Below are 15665 nucleotides of genomic sequence, written 5' to 3' on the forward strand. Positions count from 1 at the left end.
CTCTTCAGGTGACCCTAAATAATGACGGACTGGTTTGTTGTTGGAGCCTGGTACTCAAAAAGTGTTGTTATTCCTTATTTAGGCTTCAGCTCATTATTAGCCCAATAATTCTGATGATCTGTGAGAATCAAACATTTCATTTCTATTTTATGTATCTGCATGTTTGTACACAAGCAACAGCTTTTGGAAATTGCAGGTGTGTGGGTTAATTCTTGCTGCTGCTGGATTATTCAGAGGTCATTTACAGATTTTGTATTATTAAGGATGTACACAGATGTGGCTTCCCAGGCCTTATATTAATTTCCTAAGAACACTGCACAGTGTTTACCTACTTTAAGACTGACAACCACAACATCAGGGATACACACACACACACACACACATAAGAAGATTTCCTCTCCTGAGTGGCAGCCGCCTCCCACCCCAATTCTCCCAGGCCTTGCCTGCATGCCCCCCCAACCCCACCCTGTGCTGACCTCACCATGCCTTTTGTTGGCAAACAAAGAATGTTCAGGCATTTGTTTTCACTAGAAATAAAGGCAAGGGATGCCACGACAGAATGAAGGAGGTGGAGGAGATAGTATATGAAGCTGCAGCTGGATTAGACTGATCAGTGAGTTACATGAAAATTATTAAAAGTCCCATATTTCAGCTAAAAAAAAAGCCCCACACTATAGTCCTCAGAGACTGCGTCATACTGTGTGAACTTTTGATTTGGGTGCACTTTGGCCTTTTATCGCCTCCCAGTGTGTTTTTATTGTTTCGAGGTGGAGCTGGTATTTCCTGTATATCCTGCTCAGCCAACCACAAGAGCTTCTGTTCACTCCTCATTCGCTTAGGTAATCATTGTAGACTCATAGCACAATCCCCTGTATGCTCTGTAGGGATTACATATAAAGAAGTGTATATTTGATTGAATTGACACTACACAGAAAAGATTTAGGCTTCATGCTGTATTATGCATAAGGATATGACTTCACAGAGCGTCCCATTAGTGGTGATAAATAAATAAAGAGCAGGAATGCAGGCAAAAAGGAAGTGTGGTTCTTTGTAGATTCCCTCCGGGACACATGTTACAGCATCCTTTCTATACTAGCAAACTAATATTTTCTGTTTATTCTATTGATGTACATTCTGAAATATTAAGAGATTATATTACTTGCAGGGATCTGCTGAAATATAACACAGGATCACTTTGTGTTTGCGCAACATTTAGTCTGTATAGTGTGTTTGTTTGTGTGTGTGATTCCAACACCTGCTCCAGTCAGCACAGACACAGCAGTGAAAGGGTTAAGTCTGACTCTGCATGCACCGAGCAGGCCTCCCTCCCTCCCTCCCTCTTCTCTCCATCCATTTTTCCTGTGTGTGTGTGTGTATGTGTGCGCGCTTTTAGGAGAGGGGGGCTGTGCCATCTGCAGCCTGTATGTGTGCTTGTATTTGTGATTTGCGCGCACACACAACTTACTTTGATAGCAAAAAAACAGCCAGCTCCTCGCTTTAGTTTTTGTTTCTGTTTGAGGGATCCGATCGGATATTTTCCGCCGCGCTTTGAAAAAACAAACATCTTTTCCACACTCTTCCGTCCGAAAGCTGACGGGATATGTCGAGAGGCGGAGGCGTTTCTTCTTCTGCCCGAAGCCTCCCCAAGTTGGGACCCCGCTGACGCGCTATGGCATGAAGGTAAGTGAGAAAGCGGAAGGAATTTTACAGTGGTCTGTTGGGGTTTTGTTTGTCGAGGTTTTAACTTTTAAACTGGGGAAACATGGCCGAGTCACGGTCTCGCCACATACACACACACACTTCACCTACCCGATCATCCCATTTGACGCAATAATGGCCCCAGTCGTCCTAGTTTGGGACAGAGAGGACCTGTCAGAGGAATAAGTTGTACAGACATCCAGTGATCCAGAGTTTTATTGTTGGATGTATTAAAACACACCTGAACGAGCATATAGGGCTGATCTGGGAGGAGTTTAGTTTGAGGAAGCAGGGAACTAAAAGCATTAAATAATAAGATATTGGGATACTTTCAAAATATTTGCCAAGTCAAGGTAGGTGTGAATGTGACTCTCTCACTTTCCTACAATCATCTCAGTACCACAAATTTCATTCATCTCCATTATGAGTGAGAGTGCACCCAGATTCTAGCCAGAGGGAGATTTTAACTGCCACCCAAGCTCTTTGATCTGACTGTAAAAGCCCCACTCTGCCATTAAAAGCTCCCGTCTCCACTTCCACATACAGGAAAGGCACATTTTAACTCTAGGTATTCCTCACATGGTCCCCAGCTGAGAAACCAGGAAGCTACACGCTTAATGGAGCTGAGCAGTGAACAAGGCACATGTATCGGTCACCACCTGTGGTGAGATCAGCCAGTGCCACTTAATGGACATTTACAGCACACAAAGATACTTCCTAGTATGATGTTATGGTCCCTGAGGTGAAGGGCCTAATCTGTGATAACAAGTGAAAATGCATCATCTTCCTCTTATCATTTGGATTAGTCATGACTCAGCATAGTGTGTTGACAGTTCCCAGTAAGTACCGGTAATCAGGCCATGATTCTCTGGTGAATGTTGAAAATTGAGTTGTATTGTATGTGCACTTCAACCACCAAACTTCAAAACTCTGCATCTCACAGCAGAACAATTTATATTATATGTCTCAATTAAGAGATGAATTTGGAAAATGCGTCTGGATGGAGGGCCAAACAAATATTTAAAAACTAAGAGAATGGCTGCAGGCTGCAAAAAACAATATAGATTTTGTATTTTTTTTTAATGACTCATCGAGCAGCTCAGATCCAGATGAATGAACAGCAGGCCACAATAATATGAATATCTATAATAATGATATTTTGCTGTGGACTGTCCCTTTAAGTACAGGGAGCACTTATCAGAGGGACTGACAACATAAGAACTCAACGTCCAGAGCAAAGTGACATATCTGTACAGTAACTGTAATGATTACTGAAGTAGAAACTTTTTATCAGTTCCAGTTATGGTTGAGTTTGTTGTGTGTGTGTGTTTGTAAAGGAGTTGAGCTTCATAAGGCTTTGAGGCCTTGCTGCTGCTGCTGCTGCTGCTGTGGTTTAATCAGGTCAGAAAAACAGCAGAAGAGGAGCCCCTCCCATTTCTGAAAAAGATAAAACACAGATTTCTACACCAGCAGATTCTCCTGCAGTCGGGGTTGGGTGTGAAACACATATTTGCTTTGAAATTAATTTAGAAAATTGCTGTCACTCTGCTGGTGGTTGCCTGCTTAACTGTATACAGTGTGCGCTCACACACACCGCTTCATGTTGTTCCGTGGGAAACTGAGTCCAGGTGTTTTGTTTCACATTGCTTGGAGGTGCTGAGTTCTTCCTTCCAAACACAAATAATGAGTGAAAAAGTATGTGACAGCTGAGCCGTATAGCCTGCTGATAAACAGGGTAACAATTGAGAAGGCGTGGTGTGTTTGATATGTAGGAAAAAGATGATTTCACAGAAGGATCATAGACCCTGAACGTGTCTTTGTGTTTCCAGCAGGAGCACGCCTGTGGAAGTCACTGAAGAGGCCTTTTATAATTCATCGCATTTTTCTGCGACGTGCGCAGTGGGCTGGCCTGCTGTTAGATTTTCTTCTTTCACCTGTGAACCACTACCGCCATCATGCAGACCTCATCGCTCCGCCGGCAGATGAAAAACATGGTCAACAACTACACAGAGGCCGAGGTCAAGGTACGAGAGGCCACCTCCAATGACCAGTGGGGACCCCCCAGCTCGCTCATGTCTGAAATTGCAGACCTGACCTTCAATGTGGTGGCTTTCACTGAAGTCATGGGCATGATCTGGAAGAGGCTCAATGATCACGGTAAAAACTGGAGGCACGTTTACAAGGCGCTCACCCTGCTGGACTATCTGATCAAAACAGGCTCTGAGCGTGTGGCCAAGGAGTGCAGGGAGAACATACACACCATTCAGACTCTGAGAGACTTCCAGTACATAGACCGGGATGGACGAGACCAGGGCATCAATGTCCGAGAGAAAGCTAAGCAGTTGGTGGTTTTGTTGAGGGATGAGGCGAAGCTGAAAAAGGAGAGAAGCCAGGCGCTGAAGACCAAGACGCGCATGGCAGGGGTCACCAGCAGCTTGGGCTCTGGATCCATGCCTCCTCCGTACTCAGGACGACAGTCTGTGCCTGCGGGTGGGTACGGGGAAGATTTCAGCAGGTGCAGAGGATCACCATCCTCCTTCCACTGTGAGTAGCAGGATGTAGCTTACATAACATTAGTATCTTCAGTAGATGACACCTACTCATGCAGCAGATGCATCAAAATGCATAAAAATGCATTCAAACATTCAGGTTTGGTCGAGGTGTAGTGACACTACTTTCAGTACTCAAACTATGCTGTGATGAGTCCTGAGGAATGTCACCTGCCACTTATCAGGACGGCGCACCTGACACGTCATGAGTTTCTTCAGTCACGAGTTTATCAGATAAAATCATTCAAAGAATATTATAGACGTTGTGTTCAGGAATTAGTCCACACCTGAGGTTTCTTGCTTTATATACTAAAATACAGTTAACACACACACACTCAGCCTTCTTAACTGTAAAACATCAGTGTGTTCCTTACTGTAAAACAACAGTGTGTTCCTTGTGTTTTAATGTTTCAGTTTTGCTGGATGGACATTTGCATTCCCGTCATTCCCCTTTACAGTCATGTCAGCTAAACTGGATTTACAAAGGAGAGGAGGCCCTGTTTGTGTGCGTTTATGTGTCTCACACACACACACAGAGTTTCATATTATGGATGCACACAAATAAGGACTGGACATCATGTATCTCTGTGCATCACTTGTAAATGTGGTCTGACTGGCTGTTTACTACATACATGTGTGGTCTGTGTGGTGTGTGGTGTTTATTAAGGGTGTTAGTCTGTAACAAAGCTGTGGTTTCATAACCCAACCAGTTCCTTCTTTATACTTTGATGTCTGTGGCTTGTTTTAAACACATAGTATCTGACTTTTTCCCCCTTGATAGACATTACTTGCACATTTTTCTTGGGTAGAATGCCAGAGTAAACATGTGACTCCTCGTTCAGTGATGATAGAACAGAATGTTTAATAATACATCAGTCAAGAAATGTAGAAAAAACACTGGTCTTATAGTGTCGTGTTTAGGGTGTTTAAATAATTCAGATTTTTGTGTTGGCCTGTGTAAAAATAGCATACATTTCAGTTTTTGTACAGTTTTAAAGGTATGATAGTGGTGATTGCTGAAATACTGATGCATGGCAGGAGTCACGAGGTTGGCAGCAGCTAATTGCCAGCAAGTATTCTAGCTCAGACGGAGGACATTGAGAGGCAGCACAGTGGAAATGATTGGTTTCAGACACCTGACTTTGCCAACATGTGGCCTGCTTCCCTCTTTTAGCCCTGTGACCCACAGCCTGGCACCCTGACTGGTATATTCAGGGTAATAAGGTGGGCCCCTCTCCAATCCTTCCATTCCTCTCCCCCACCACCAACCTAACTCTCCACACAGCCACACCATTGTTCTCAGTGCAGGCAGACTGAGCAGGCCATGCCAGCAATGGCCCCAAACAACAGGCAGTGGAAAATTAACATGCAAAAACTGTGCCAGCTCTTTCCTGACCCTAAAAATCAGCATTAAGTGTTTCTTTCTTTGTTTTCCATCTCTTCCATCTGTTCTTGTTTCTCCCACCATCCACATTGCTCCCCATTCGTCCTTAAAACCCACTCCTGTGTCCCTGCAGCCTCCTCTTCCTCCCCTCGACTGGCTCCAGACATGGAACAAGCCCGACCAGCAACCGTCGGAGAAGAGGAGCTGCAGCTGCAGCTGGCCCTGGCTATGAGCCGAGAGGAGAGTGAAAAGGTACTGCTAACTGATACACACATACAGACACACACACACACTTCCATTCTTACAGCACATGCACCTGACAGAAAGAGGCTTCTTAGCCACACTGCTGATGACATGTCATGCTGTAGTAAAACATGAAATGGCTCCCAGAAGCACAGGCACTCCTGCTGCTGCCTCCTGGGTCTGTTGTTTTTTTTCCTCAAGCAGAAAGTGATACCCTCAACTCTTATCTTTGACGTAGTCAATAATGGCGCTTTGACCAATCAGCATGAATGATGCAGAAGAGTGAGTGAAAGGGTGAGAAGCCAGGCAGGAAGTGTGCATCGATCCACGCCTGCCCTCGTCTCCATGGCAAGGACAGCTGTTCCCTTTAGAGACTTTTGCTACTGTAGGAATAGTTCCTGCAATAGCAGTTTCCTATTCTGGAATCAAACTAATCATTTGATGAAATTGATATATTTTATTTATTTCTAAATATATAACTTCAGCAAAATCATGCAAGCTTTCCCTTTGATTGGTCTTCCTTATAATCCCTCCTGCTCAACCCCAGCCACCTCCTGCAGTGGATATTGACGAACAGACCCAACTCCAGATTGCTATGAGTCTCAGCCAGGAGGAGGCCCAGAAGGTACAAGCATGCCAGATGGGGGATGAACCTCTCTGCTGCACATCCCCTGTTTACTAAAACGAATCTCACACACCCCGGTCCCTTTACCGACTGCATGTACTATTCACACTCCTCTCCATAGACTAGATCCATGACTTTCAACACTTTATCTACACAACAAATGGACATCCTTCTCAATAACCATTCCATTCCATTTCTCCTTGTAGTTCAGTTGTCTGATCTCAGACACTGACCTGGTGCTGACCTTTTGGTGTGGACTGACACCTTTACTCCACCTAACCTGTAGAATTGCATGTATTGTCCAAGCACTTTCACTAACACCAGACATGCTCTCACAGCCGGTCCAGGCTCAACAGGCTCCTGCTCCCACCGTGGACATGGACGAGGAGACCCAGCTCCAGCTCGCCCTCAGCCTGAGCAAAGAAGAACACCAGCAGGTGGGTCATTGGGGAGGCACTTAAGCACTTGAGTTTTGATGAGCCTGACACTGACTAGACTTGTCATCACATAGATAACCACTCTGATTTAATTTATCTTTAACGAGTTAGAAACATTCAGATGTCCCTGATCTGTTTAGTCTTGTTTGATTTTGTCAAGGTCACATCAAGGCCTCAAATTTCTAAAGCTTAGGGAGGCACTCGGGGACGTCTCAGTCCACAGCTTGGCTCCACAGCACTTCTCTTACTTTGTCACCTGGACACTGTCTCTGATGTGACAATCATGCTGCTCACTCTGCCAGCTGTTTGGTTAAAACCTATCCTTAACCCTGACAGCCAACAATCAGACCAGCAGTGACATTCAGTATGAGGAGCTGCATTCTTTTTGTTGATTGCTTGACAAGGCTGTCCTATTGATTTGGATCCTTCGCAGTGCAGGATTCACTCTTGTCCAACACAGCAGACTCTAAACACTCCAAACTCAAAAGATTTAACTTTTGTGTGTTAATATCGACTGCTGGTTGCTAGGCGACAGGAGCTACGATTTGTGATAAACAGAAAGTCTTCCACAGACCAGACCATTCAACTGACAGTGTGACCTTCAGAGTAAACAAAGAACACTTCTCTGTAGACTCTGTCCTTTGAAGGATGTAGCCCCAGATCTGAGACCCAGTTTATTACATTATACGATCCTTTTTTGTCCTTTTCTTGATGATTATTTGACTAATACGTATAAGGTTTAACTCATCTCCATACCCTCTGCCTTCATTGCCTTTTGAAGAAATTGTGTAACTGTCACTATTATCTCTGCAACCTTTGCACCCTTGTCTGTCTCTTTGTCTCTATGCTAATGTACTGTAGCACAATAGAACTGCTCTGTTAGGGGTCACAGTGATGCTTTGCTGTCTCCTCTCTTTGACCTGAGAATTTTCTGGTTTGTGCCAACACCAAGCATATGTTGCCTTGGAAAAAAAATACAAGCTGGCCTTTGTGAGCTGTCAGTGAGTCATAAATATTGTATGATGTGACAATATGTGAATTTTGCCAGAAGCTGTCCTGCTCAAAGGCTTCCATTTGTCTATATCTGTCGACAGGAACAACTTAGTCGACAAGGAGATGAGTCGCTGCTCCAGAAAGCTCTAGAAGAAAGTAAACGGGAAATGGAGTCTAAAGGCGGGGTATGAAAAATTGGAGTATGATATTCTACACTGTAGATAGATATATCTGTATAACTATTGTTATTATTTTCATGTTTATATGGAGTCTACAATCATGCTCCTATATAATTCAAGTCATTCATCAAGTGTTGAGCTAACACTGCTTTTTTTTCCTTTACATGTGCTCAGACGGCCTTTATGGACCTGGTAGATGTTTTTGCAATTCCCTCAGACCCACCTCCTGGTGACCAGCGCTGGAAAAATGCTCCTCGCCAGGCAGCTGCAGGTGCTGGGGCTGGGGCCGGGGCCTCAGACCCCTGGGATTCCCTGGGTAAGCCTTGGTTTAGCTTACCATGACAGGGCAACAAACAGATCTCTTTCTAACTGACGTATGTTATTAAAGAAGGCAGTGCCAACATCTCAAGAGCAGATTCTCCTTGGATGGCACCACCCACTTCCAACAGCCCTCCGCCGCCATGGGAGCCCCCGGTCAACAACCCCTGGGATGCTCCGCCGAACAATACCTCCAACCTCAACCCTGCAGGCCGAGTGTGGGCATTCCCTTCAAACACAGGTGAGGGTGTGTGTTCATGTGCAAAAAAACAGAAGCTGCATTTTATTACATTATTCCATGTGTGTGCTTAAAGCCTCCTCAGGTGTTGACCCGTTCTCAGCCCCGTCAGAGAGATCCACACACACAAGAACTGGAAGTCCATCAGGTAAACATTAAGTTATCATACTACTCCTACTCTGCTTGCGTGTATCCAACTTGCTTACAGTGTCTTTGTTTTGGGGTTTTTAGATGGGGATCTGTTCGATGAGGCCATGGATGGCGGTCAGGTGAATGTTAATGGCCGAGGGGAGGACAGTCCTGATCTCTTCGACATGTCTGCTCTAAGAGATAATCTGGCTGCCCCGAGTCCTCGTAAATGCCAGACACCTGAGGCCTTCCTGGGCCCCACCGCAGCTTCCTTGGTAAACCTGGACAGCTTAATCCCAGTAAACCCTGCAGCCATGAACAAGAACCCCTTTTTATCAGGTATCAACTGTTCTCAAATCACATTTTTAGGGTCACATTTGGAACATCACATGCTGTTTTTGGTTCATTTAGCTTTCTTTGGTCCATGCTGTGTTTATATTTAAGTCAACTCTAACTTTTCTCTTTTCTTTTGATCCAGGCCTGAGTGCTCCTTCAGCCACAAACCCATTCCAATCAGAGCAGCCTAAACTTAGTCTGAATCAAATGAGCTCCAGCTCCACCTCTGCGGCTCTCCATACTGCATCTCTTCCATATAGTGCCTCCTTGCCCTTGCCGATGAGCCACCAAGGTGCCAGCCTTCCTGCGTCATTTACCCACCCCACCCAGCCGGGTCTGGACCTGCCAGGGAACCTCCCCGAGCCCTTGTTGCCCTTCTCTTCAGCCAGTACTCAGGGATCACAGGCTGCACAGAGCAGCCAGAACCCTTTCCTATGAAGACTTACTTGGAATGACCATCTTAGAGAAAAAAGGGGAATGCTTTTACATCATTGTTACTCTAACTGCAGACCAAACTGTTGCCTGAAGAACTTGTATAAAAACTTTTTTTTTATATTGTTGTATAATACAGTAACCCTTAGATGGTTCTGCTCTTCACTGCGATGCCATATCCTACTCCTATTTTAATGAATGCAGTAACATTTTGACTATAAGTGTCATATAAATCTGTAACCTACTGCTAACTGTCTACAGAAACAAACTACACAAAAGCACAGTTTGACAATAATTTGTGTCAGTGAACCTGATCATAAGGCACATGTGTTTGGCTTATTTGGCCACAGCTAGTGACGCTCTCTGGAAAAAAAAGACAGATTTAAAGGAACGGTTCACCCCAAATCTAATGTTATTTTTTGGCCTGTCGTACCTTGTGAACAATTTTGATTTTTTTTTTGTGCCATGTAGTTCCATGGTATTGAAGAGACTTTTGAATCTCACATCAAAACAATCAAGATGGATGAACAAAACTGCAGGCCATGGTGAAAATTTGAATAATCTATTTCAGGTTGAACTGTCCCTTTAAGTGGCAACAGTTACTAGCAGATTTGTTGTTACTGCATTATTACAATTAACTCTACAGAGCTTCTGTTGGAAATCATGAGAAATATCCATGTATACATAATTGTACTATAGTGAAACTAACTGCTGGATGAAATTATAGTTTGGGAGGACTGTGGGAGGTTAAGTGCTTCAGATTTTATGATAAGAAGGGCAACATTTAAACATGTATGAATATGAGTGTATTCATTGCTTGTGAAGCACTGACTCAGAATATGTAGGGGTATCATTACAACACTGTCTCATTCTTCAGATGGGTTTATTGTTTGATTCCCTTAGTATCAATGCATTTAAAGTGAAATCATAAGGCTCCAGTATTTACGATGTTGCGCCCCCTGCTGTTCAGAATTCACTGTAATCACAGTAATCACAAGCAAATCAAGTCATGAATCCTCAAAATTTAATCTCTGTTTGTTCAGAATAACAACAGTGATCTGCATGAATAAAAATAAATTACATAATTATTTTAATCTATGTACAAATGGCTAACCATACATTCATTACATCCTGCCTTAAAATCACACATATATTTCATGATTTACACTTATGCACAGAGCATTGTACCACAGATATTTTTCTCATCACAGGACTTATGATATGTAGTCTGTATGTTGCCCTGTGATGGACTTGTGACCTGTCTAGGGTGTACCCCTCTCATCCGTAGATAGCTGAGATAGGCTTCAGCCCCCTTGTGACCCTGCACTGCAGGACAAAGCAGGTTCAGATGATGGATATATATATATATATATATATATCTCTGACCTGGAAATACTGATGTCAGTGGCAGGCAGACATTTGTATGTTTTGTGATGTATATAAGCAACAAATATACATCACTTGACTGCAACAGACTCCAGCCAGCTCAGCACCTCTTGAAGTCCTTGTCCAGACCGGGCACTGAATTCCAGTGTTGTGATTGGCTGACTAGCAGATGCAACAATGTCATCCATCCTCAATAGCGACTTTATTTCAACCAGACTCATAATGCATGGCATATCCCTGAAAAAGGTTGGAAGAAAGGTGATAAAAATGTCTTGAACCTACAAACAGTGACATCTTCATACAGTAATATTAATGTCACCTCTTGTTGAAGAGAATCAGCACAGAGGTGTTGCGCAGAGGCTCGGCAGAGAGTACTGACAGCAGCTGGATGCAGGAGGAGGATATTTGAGCAATGTTGGCTGAATCCACCACAAACTATAAAAAAGGAGAGTCAAAGTTTTTATTTCCAATTTCAAATACCAGAATTTAAATGAACACAGTGTACAGAAAGACCATACAATAACAGATGAGCAGTCTTCAAAGTAACTTGGCCATATGGGGCCCATGCAGCCTCCCAGCTCCCTCAATGTAATCTTCTTCTTTTTCAGTGTTAGGTCTGTTAGATTGGTTCCTACCTGTGGAGATTAAAAATGATTGTATCGCATCAAAACTGAGCATAAAACTCCACATTTACCCGACCTTTCTTGGTACTTACTGTTGGAAGAGTTGGCGGAGGTGTCTCTAATTCACCTAAACCATACAAACTGAGCTGTAAATAAAATCTGTTAGGAAAAACAAACAGCAGCCACTACTTTGTTGTCAGCTCTAAAGGGAATCGTTAGTTTAATATATTAAGATAATAATCAAAATATACTTGGTTACATAAAAATGACATATACTAAGCCTTAATTGCAGTGGCACCTTAATATTTAGGCCGTGTTTACTTGATTGGTGTTATACGATTAGATTAGCTTAGTGGGCTAAAATTAGCTAGCGAGTTAAGTTTCAGTACTGTTAACTACCTTCTAGTTTTATTTTACAACATTCACACACCCACAAAGGATATTCTGTAAACGCTTGAGCAGCAAAGTCTTTCCTACACCAGTCGCTCCAAGAAGTAAACACATTTCTTTGCTGCTCATTTCGGGTTTCCAGCAGAAACATAGCGACGCCAGTGATAGCATGTAGCCCGATGTAGCCTCACTGGATACCATGGCGACGCACACGTGACCGCGATACGTTTCAGCGACTGGACAAAACAAAGAGATCGTCATATCTAAGCGACAGAGATACTCAGGAAGGAAGGAACGCGCATTGAACTTCTGGGGCTCCATTTGCAATGCGTTGTTTCACTGAGAAATAAATATGGAAGCAAAATTAAAGAAAGAGCTGGGAACATCGATCCTAAAGCCTACTGGTCACTCAGGAGGGGGATGTATCAGCGAGGGCCGGAGCTATGACACTGACACAGGAAGAGTGTTTGTGAAGATAAACCACAAAAGCGAGGTATTCATTGCACGATTGTTGTTACACATTATTATTATTCTTTATTATAACAGACTTTCCATCTGTGGTAATTGAAAACATCAGTCAATATAATATCTTGCATAAGCTCTACTCAGTGGACAGATATTGTAAAAAGAAGAGCACTGCAGTTATTTATATTTATTATGGATATTTGTATAAGCATCCACTGCTTTTTTGATGTAGGCCAAATTAATGTTTGATGGAGAAATGGCCAGTTTGGAAGCCATTATGAAGACAGAAACGGTAAAAGTCCCCAAGCCTGTGAAGGTGATCAAACTTGACACAGGAGGATGCGTATTTGTGATGGAACATCTGGACATGAAAGGTCTTAGCAGGTAAGAGCTTACTCGTACAGTTATTATTTATAATGTATCATTACAAACTATTCTAGATTTGCACATTTATTCTACTTTTGAAAATATTTAGGCACTCAACAAAGCTGGGGGAACAGCTGGCAGATCTACATCTTCACAACAAGAGAGTGTTGGAGAAACTAAATAAAGAGCAGCAGACAGTGGGTAAATCACTTTAATTTCACACAAAGCAACGAACAATCTTACAAGTATTACGCTAACATTGCAAGTAAGATTTTACTACTGATTATTTATTCTATATGTCTGATGCAGGAAAAGGAGCTGGGCAGTCTGGGGTGGCTGCTGTTGAAAAATTTGGCTTTGATGTAACTACATGCTGTGGATATCTACCACAAGTAAAACAAAGGAGAAACCGTACTTTTTAGTGGCTTCTGTTCATATATGTGACAAATAATAATTATATTCTTTATACGTTTTCAGGAGAATGAGTGGCAGAGTGATTGGGTGGCATTTTATTCCCAGCAGAAGCTTCAGCATCAGCTGAACATGGTGGAGAAATCACATGGAGACAGAGAGGCTAGAGAGCTATGGGCCAAGCTACAGGTGCAACCTCAGAAATTAAACACACACATCCTTATAATTGTTTGCAGCAATCTGACAGCACAATACTCATATTTTATGTGTTATTTACAGCTTAAGATCCCTCAGTTTTTCACAGATGTGGAGATTGTGCCTGCTTTGCTTCATGGAGACTTATGGGGTGGCAATGTGGCAGAGTGTGCTGATGGCCCAGTCATCTTTGACCCTGCCTCCTTCTACGGCCACTCAGAGTTTGAGCTGGGTATTGCCAGTATTTTTGGTGGCTTCAACAGCTCCTTTTACTCTGCTTACCATGAAAAGATCCCTAAAGCACCAGGATTTGCAAAGAGGAACCAGCTTTACCAACTCTTCCACTACCTGAATCATTGGAACCATTTTGGTGGTGGCTACAGAGGGTCTTCAGTGAGGATTATGAAAGATCTGCTGAAATAAATCCACACTGAGAAAGCTTAACAGTCTTAAACATAAGTCAAGTATTATGTAAATAGTGTTAATTTGACCAAAGGTGTGGCTGATAGTTGAAGAGACTAAATAAAGCATTCTAATATTGAAATATATTATTATAATAATGGCCAGCATCTTCAGTAATATTATTATTAAAAACTTAATTTTAATGAAACACTATAAAAAAGACAGTCTTAAAATGCACCAAGAAGAGCAGCATCCTAATTTTTATTAATTTATTGTCTGAATTACTGCTTTAGCTCTGTAACATCATCATAAAGAAAGAGTTATTTTTGTATACTTATGCATTTAAGAGTTATGTTTTTGTCTGACTCCTATGATTTGGTCGAATATTTTGCTAGCCTGCATGCTAGTTGCTAGGTTCATATATTCCAATAAATGCATGGTAAATTGTTACAAGTACACAAATTCAAACAATGGTCAGGGACAGAAATACATAAATGCAAAATACTTAAATTATTAGATGTAAAAATCTGTAAATGAGAAACGAAAATAAAATATTTATTTTTCATGTCAACAATTCTTTTAGGTCTATATGTATTATTTATTCACGATTATGTGTGAATATTTTCCATAACGTTATACCTGACAATGCTCTGAACTGCACTGGCCTTGTTTTGTTTTGCCTACTGTAGCAAGTATTGTTAGGTTTAAAAGAAATTAAAACCTCCCCTATTTTTTTTGCTAAAAGCTGTTTGATTAGTTGTATTTATTATTATTCCCACAGGGATAAGATACATTTATACGCCAGTAGGTGGTGCTCTGGTACTAGTGTGGAGCAGTTAGAGAGGTAGAGTTCCCGCTAAGGCGCTAGCTGCTAAAGGTCCTGTTATATGCCGTGGTTGGCTGGGTGATGGTTATTTCAGACTTGTCAGGTCCCAGCTCCTTAATATGGATTTTTTTCTGCCATAGTCCTTAGTCGCGAAAGGGTAGTTTAAGAGAAATCTCACCGAATTTGGTGGAGGCTAGAATGTGGTGGAGGTCGCCATTACTCTGACTGACTAACCCGTGACCTCATAGCAATTCCTTTCCCGGTATTCTCTGTGACAGGGGCGACATTTCCAGCGGCCCAAAATCGTTTATTTACGTGACGCTAATTGGCTGAATATTTTATTTTTTAACCTAGCAACCGTCCACAATTGGCTACTTCGCTGCACTCTATGGAGCGCTTTTGACTAGCGCCCCAGAAGAGCTCTATTAACAGACTAAATGGCAGTCAGTTGGTGAAAATGCTGTTTATATAGTTTAAATTGCATGTGGGCACACACTATTAAGTAAAATGGCACGGATAATAATATTATTTAGAAAGAAAATCATATATTTTTTCCCCCTCCACCTCTGGGAGGGCGGTGCCCCAGCGCCCCCTATGGGCCAGCCGCCCCTGTGATCAAGTGAAGTGTTTTCAGACCTTACAGAACAGAGAGGAGCCACCCAGACATTAATTAACAACATGCAGGCTATCAGGTAGGCTAAATGTATTAATAGTGATGTGAAGTTTAGATTAAATATAATTGCCAGTAATTATAACACAACCTCGGGTTTGGTTAATATATCTGTAGCCAGTTTTCAGAACTTACTCATGAAACCCCTGTATTGGATCAAGGAGGTGGTAGAGGATGAGTACAGAAGACCTGCTCAGGAACCACCCACAAAGAAACGGAGGACATTGGGAGAAGGCACTCAACACCATTGGGCACTGGAGGTAAGCACTTGTTGCTTGTTTTGATCAGATCATCAAATCAAATCTGAAGATGCTGGCCATTTGATATAGTGGTTTTGACTGAAATGTATATTGTCATATTATGATATGAA

General features: G+C 42.4%; 3 protein-coding genes across 6 annotated transcripts; 2 read left to right on the forward strand and 1 right to left on the reverse strand.

The window, feature by feature from the left end:
- The first annotated feature begins 1370 nt into the window (after window positions 1-1370).
- epn3a (epsin 3a) lies at window positions 1371-10655 on the forward strand. 4 transcript variants are annotated; one of them, XM_028412033.1, is made up of 11 exons: window positions 1371-1680; window positions 3528-4242; window positions 5765-5883; window positions 6422-6499; window positions 6838-6936; window positions 8031-8114; window positions 8283-8424; window positions 8497-8667; window positions 8741-8812; window positions 8896-9132; window positions 9272-10655. In XM_028412033.1, the coding sequence occupies exons 2-11, from the start codon at window positions 3654-3656 to the stop codon at window positions 9565-9567; spliced, it is 1887 nt and encodes a 628-aa protein (XP_028267834.1). In that variant the 5' UTR covers window positions 1371-1680; window positions 3528-3653; the 3' UTR covers window positions 9568-10655. The 4 variants fall into 4 exon arrangements, with proteins under 4 accessions (XP_028267834.1, XP_028267836.1, XP_028267835.1 ...); XM_028412035.1 differs by having other exon boundaries at window positions 8500-8667; XM_028412034.1 differs by having other exon boundaries at window positions 3531-4242.
- Window positions 10656-10717: 62 nt separating this feature from the next.
- On the reverse strand, window positions 10718-12142 carry arl16 (ADP-ribosylation factor-like 16). Its single transcript, XM_028412037.1, has 5 exons — window positions 12014-12142; window positions 11663-11718; window positions 11466-11582; window positions 11267-11382; window positions 10718-11184 (listed from the first exon to the last, which is right to left on the reverse strand). Exons 1-5 carry the CDS (start codon window positions 12129-12131, stop codon window positions 11019-11021), a joined length of 573 nt encoding a protein of 190 aa, XP_028267838.1. The 5' UTR covers window positions 12132-12142; the 3' UTR covers window positions 10718-11018.
- A 103-nt stretch (window positions 12143-12245) lies between these two features.
- On the forward strand, window positions 12246-14381 carry fn3krp (fructosamine 3 kinase related protein). The gene is made up of 6 exons (XM_028412130.1): window positions 12246-12453; window positions 12658-12809; window positions 12901-12992; window positions 13101-13183; window positions 13269-13391; window positions 13482-14381. The coding sequence occupies exons 1-6, from the start codon at window positions 12313-12315 to the stop codon at window positions 13818-13820; spliced, it is 930 nt and encodes a 309-aa protein (XP_028267931.1). The 5' UTR covers window positions 12246-12312; the 3' UTR covers window positions 13821-14381.
- The last annotated feature ends 1284 nt before the right edge of the window (window positions 14382-15665 follow it).

Source organism: Parambassis ranga, chromosome 8 (genome assembly GCF_900634625.1).
Source record: "Parambassis ranga chromosome 8, fParRan2.1, whole genome shotgun sequence".
Taxonomy (NCBI): Eukaryota; Metazoa; Chordata; class Actinopteri; family Ambassidae; genus Parambassis; species Parambassis ranga.

Coding starts and splice junctions, on each gene's coding strand:
- fn3krp (XM_028412130.1), top strand. CDS start 12,313: ATGGAAGCAAAATTAAAGAAAGAGCTGGGAACATCGATCCTAAAGCCT. Junction 12,454..12,657: donor AGATAAACCACAAAAGCGAG/GTATTCATTGCA, acceptor TTTTTGATGTAG/GCCAAATTAATGTTTGATGG. Junction 13,184..13,268: donor GCTGTGGATATCTACCACAA/GTAAAACAAAGG, acceptor ATACGTTTTCAG/GAGAATGAGTGGCAGAGTGA.
- epn3a (XM_028412033.1), top strand. CDS start 3,654: ATGCAGACCTCATCGCTCCGCCGGCAGATGAAAAACATGGTCAACAAC. Junction 6,937..8,030: donor GCAAAGAAGAACACCAGCAG/GTGGGTCATTGG, acceptor ATCTGTCGACAG/GAACAACTTAGTCGACAAGG. Junction 8,425..8,496: donor AGACCCCTGGGATTCCCTGG/GTAAGCCTTGGT, acceptor ATGTTATTAAAG/AAGGCAGTGCCAACATCTCA.
- arl16 (XM_028412037.1), bottom strand. CDS start 12,131: ATGCTATCACTGGCGTCGCTATGTTTCTGCTGGAAACCCGAAATGAGC. Junction 11,719..12,013: donor GCTGCTCAAGCGTTTACAGA/ATATCCTTTGTG, acceptor GATTTTATTTAC/AGCTCAGTTTGTATGGTTTA. Junction 11,383..11,465: donor AAGACTGCTCATCTGTTATT/GTATGGTCTTTC, acceptor CCTTTTTTATAG/TTTGTGGTGGATTCAGCCAA.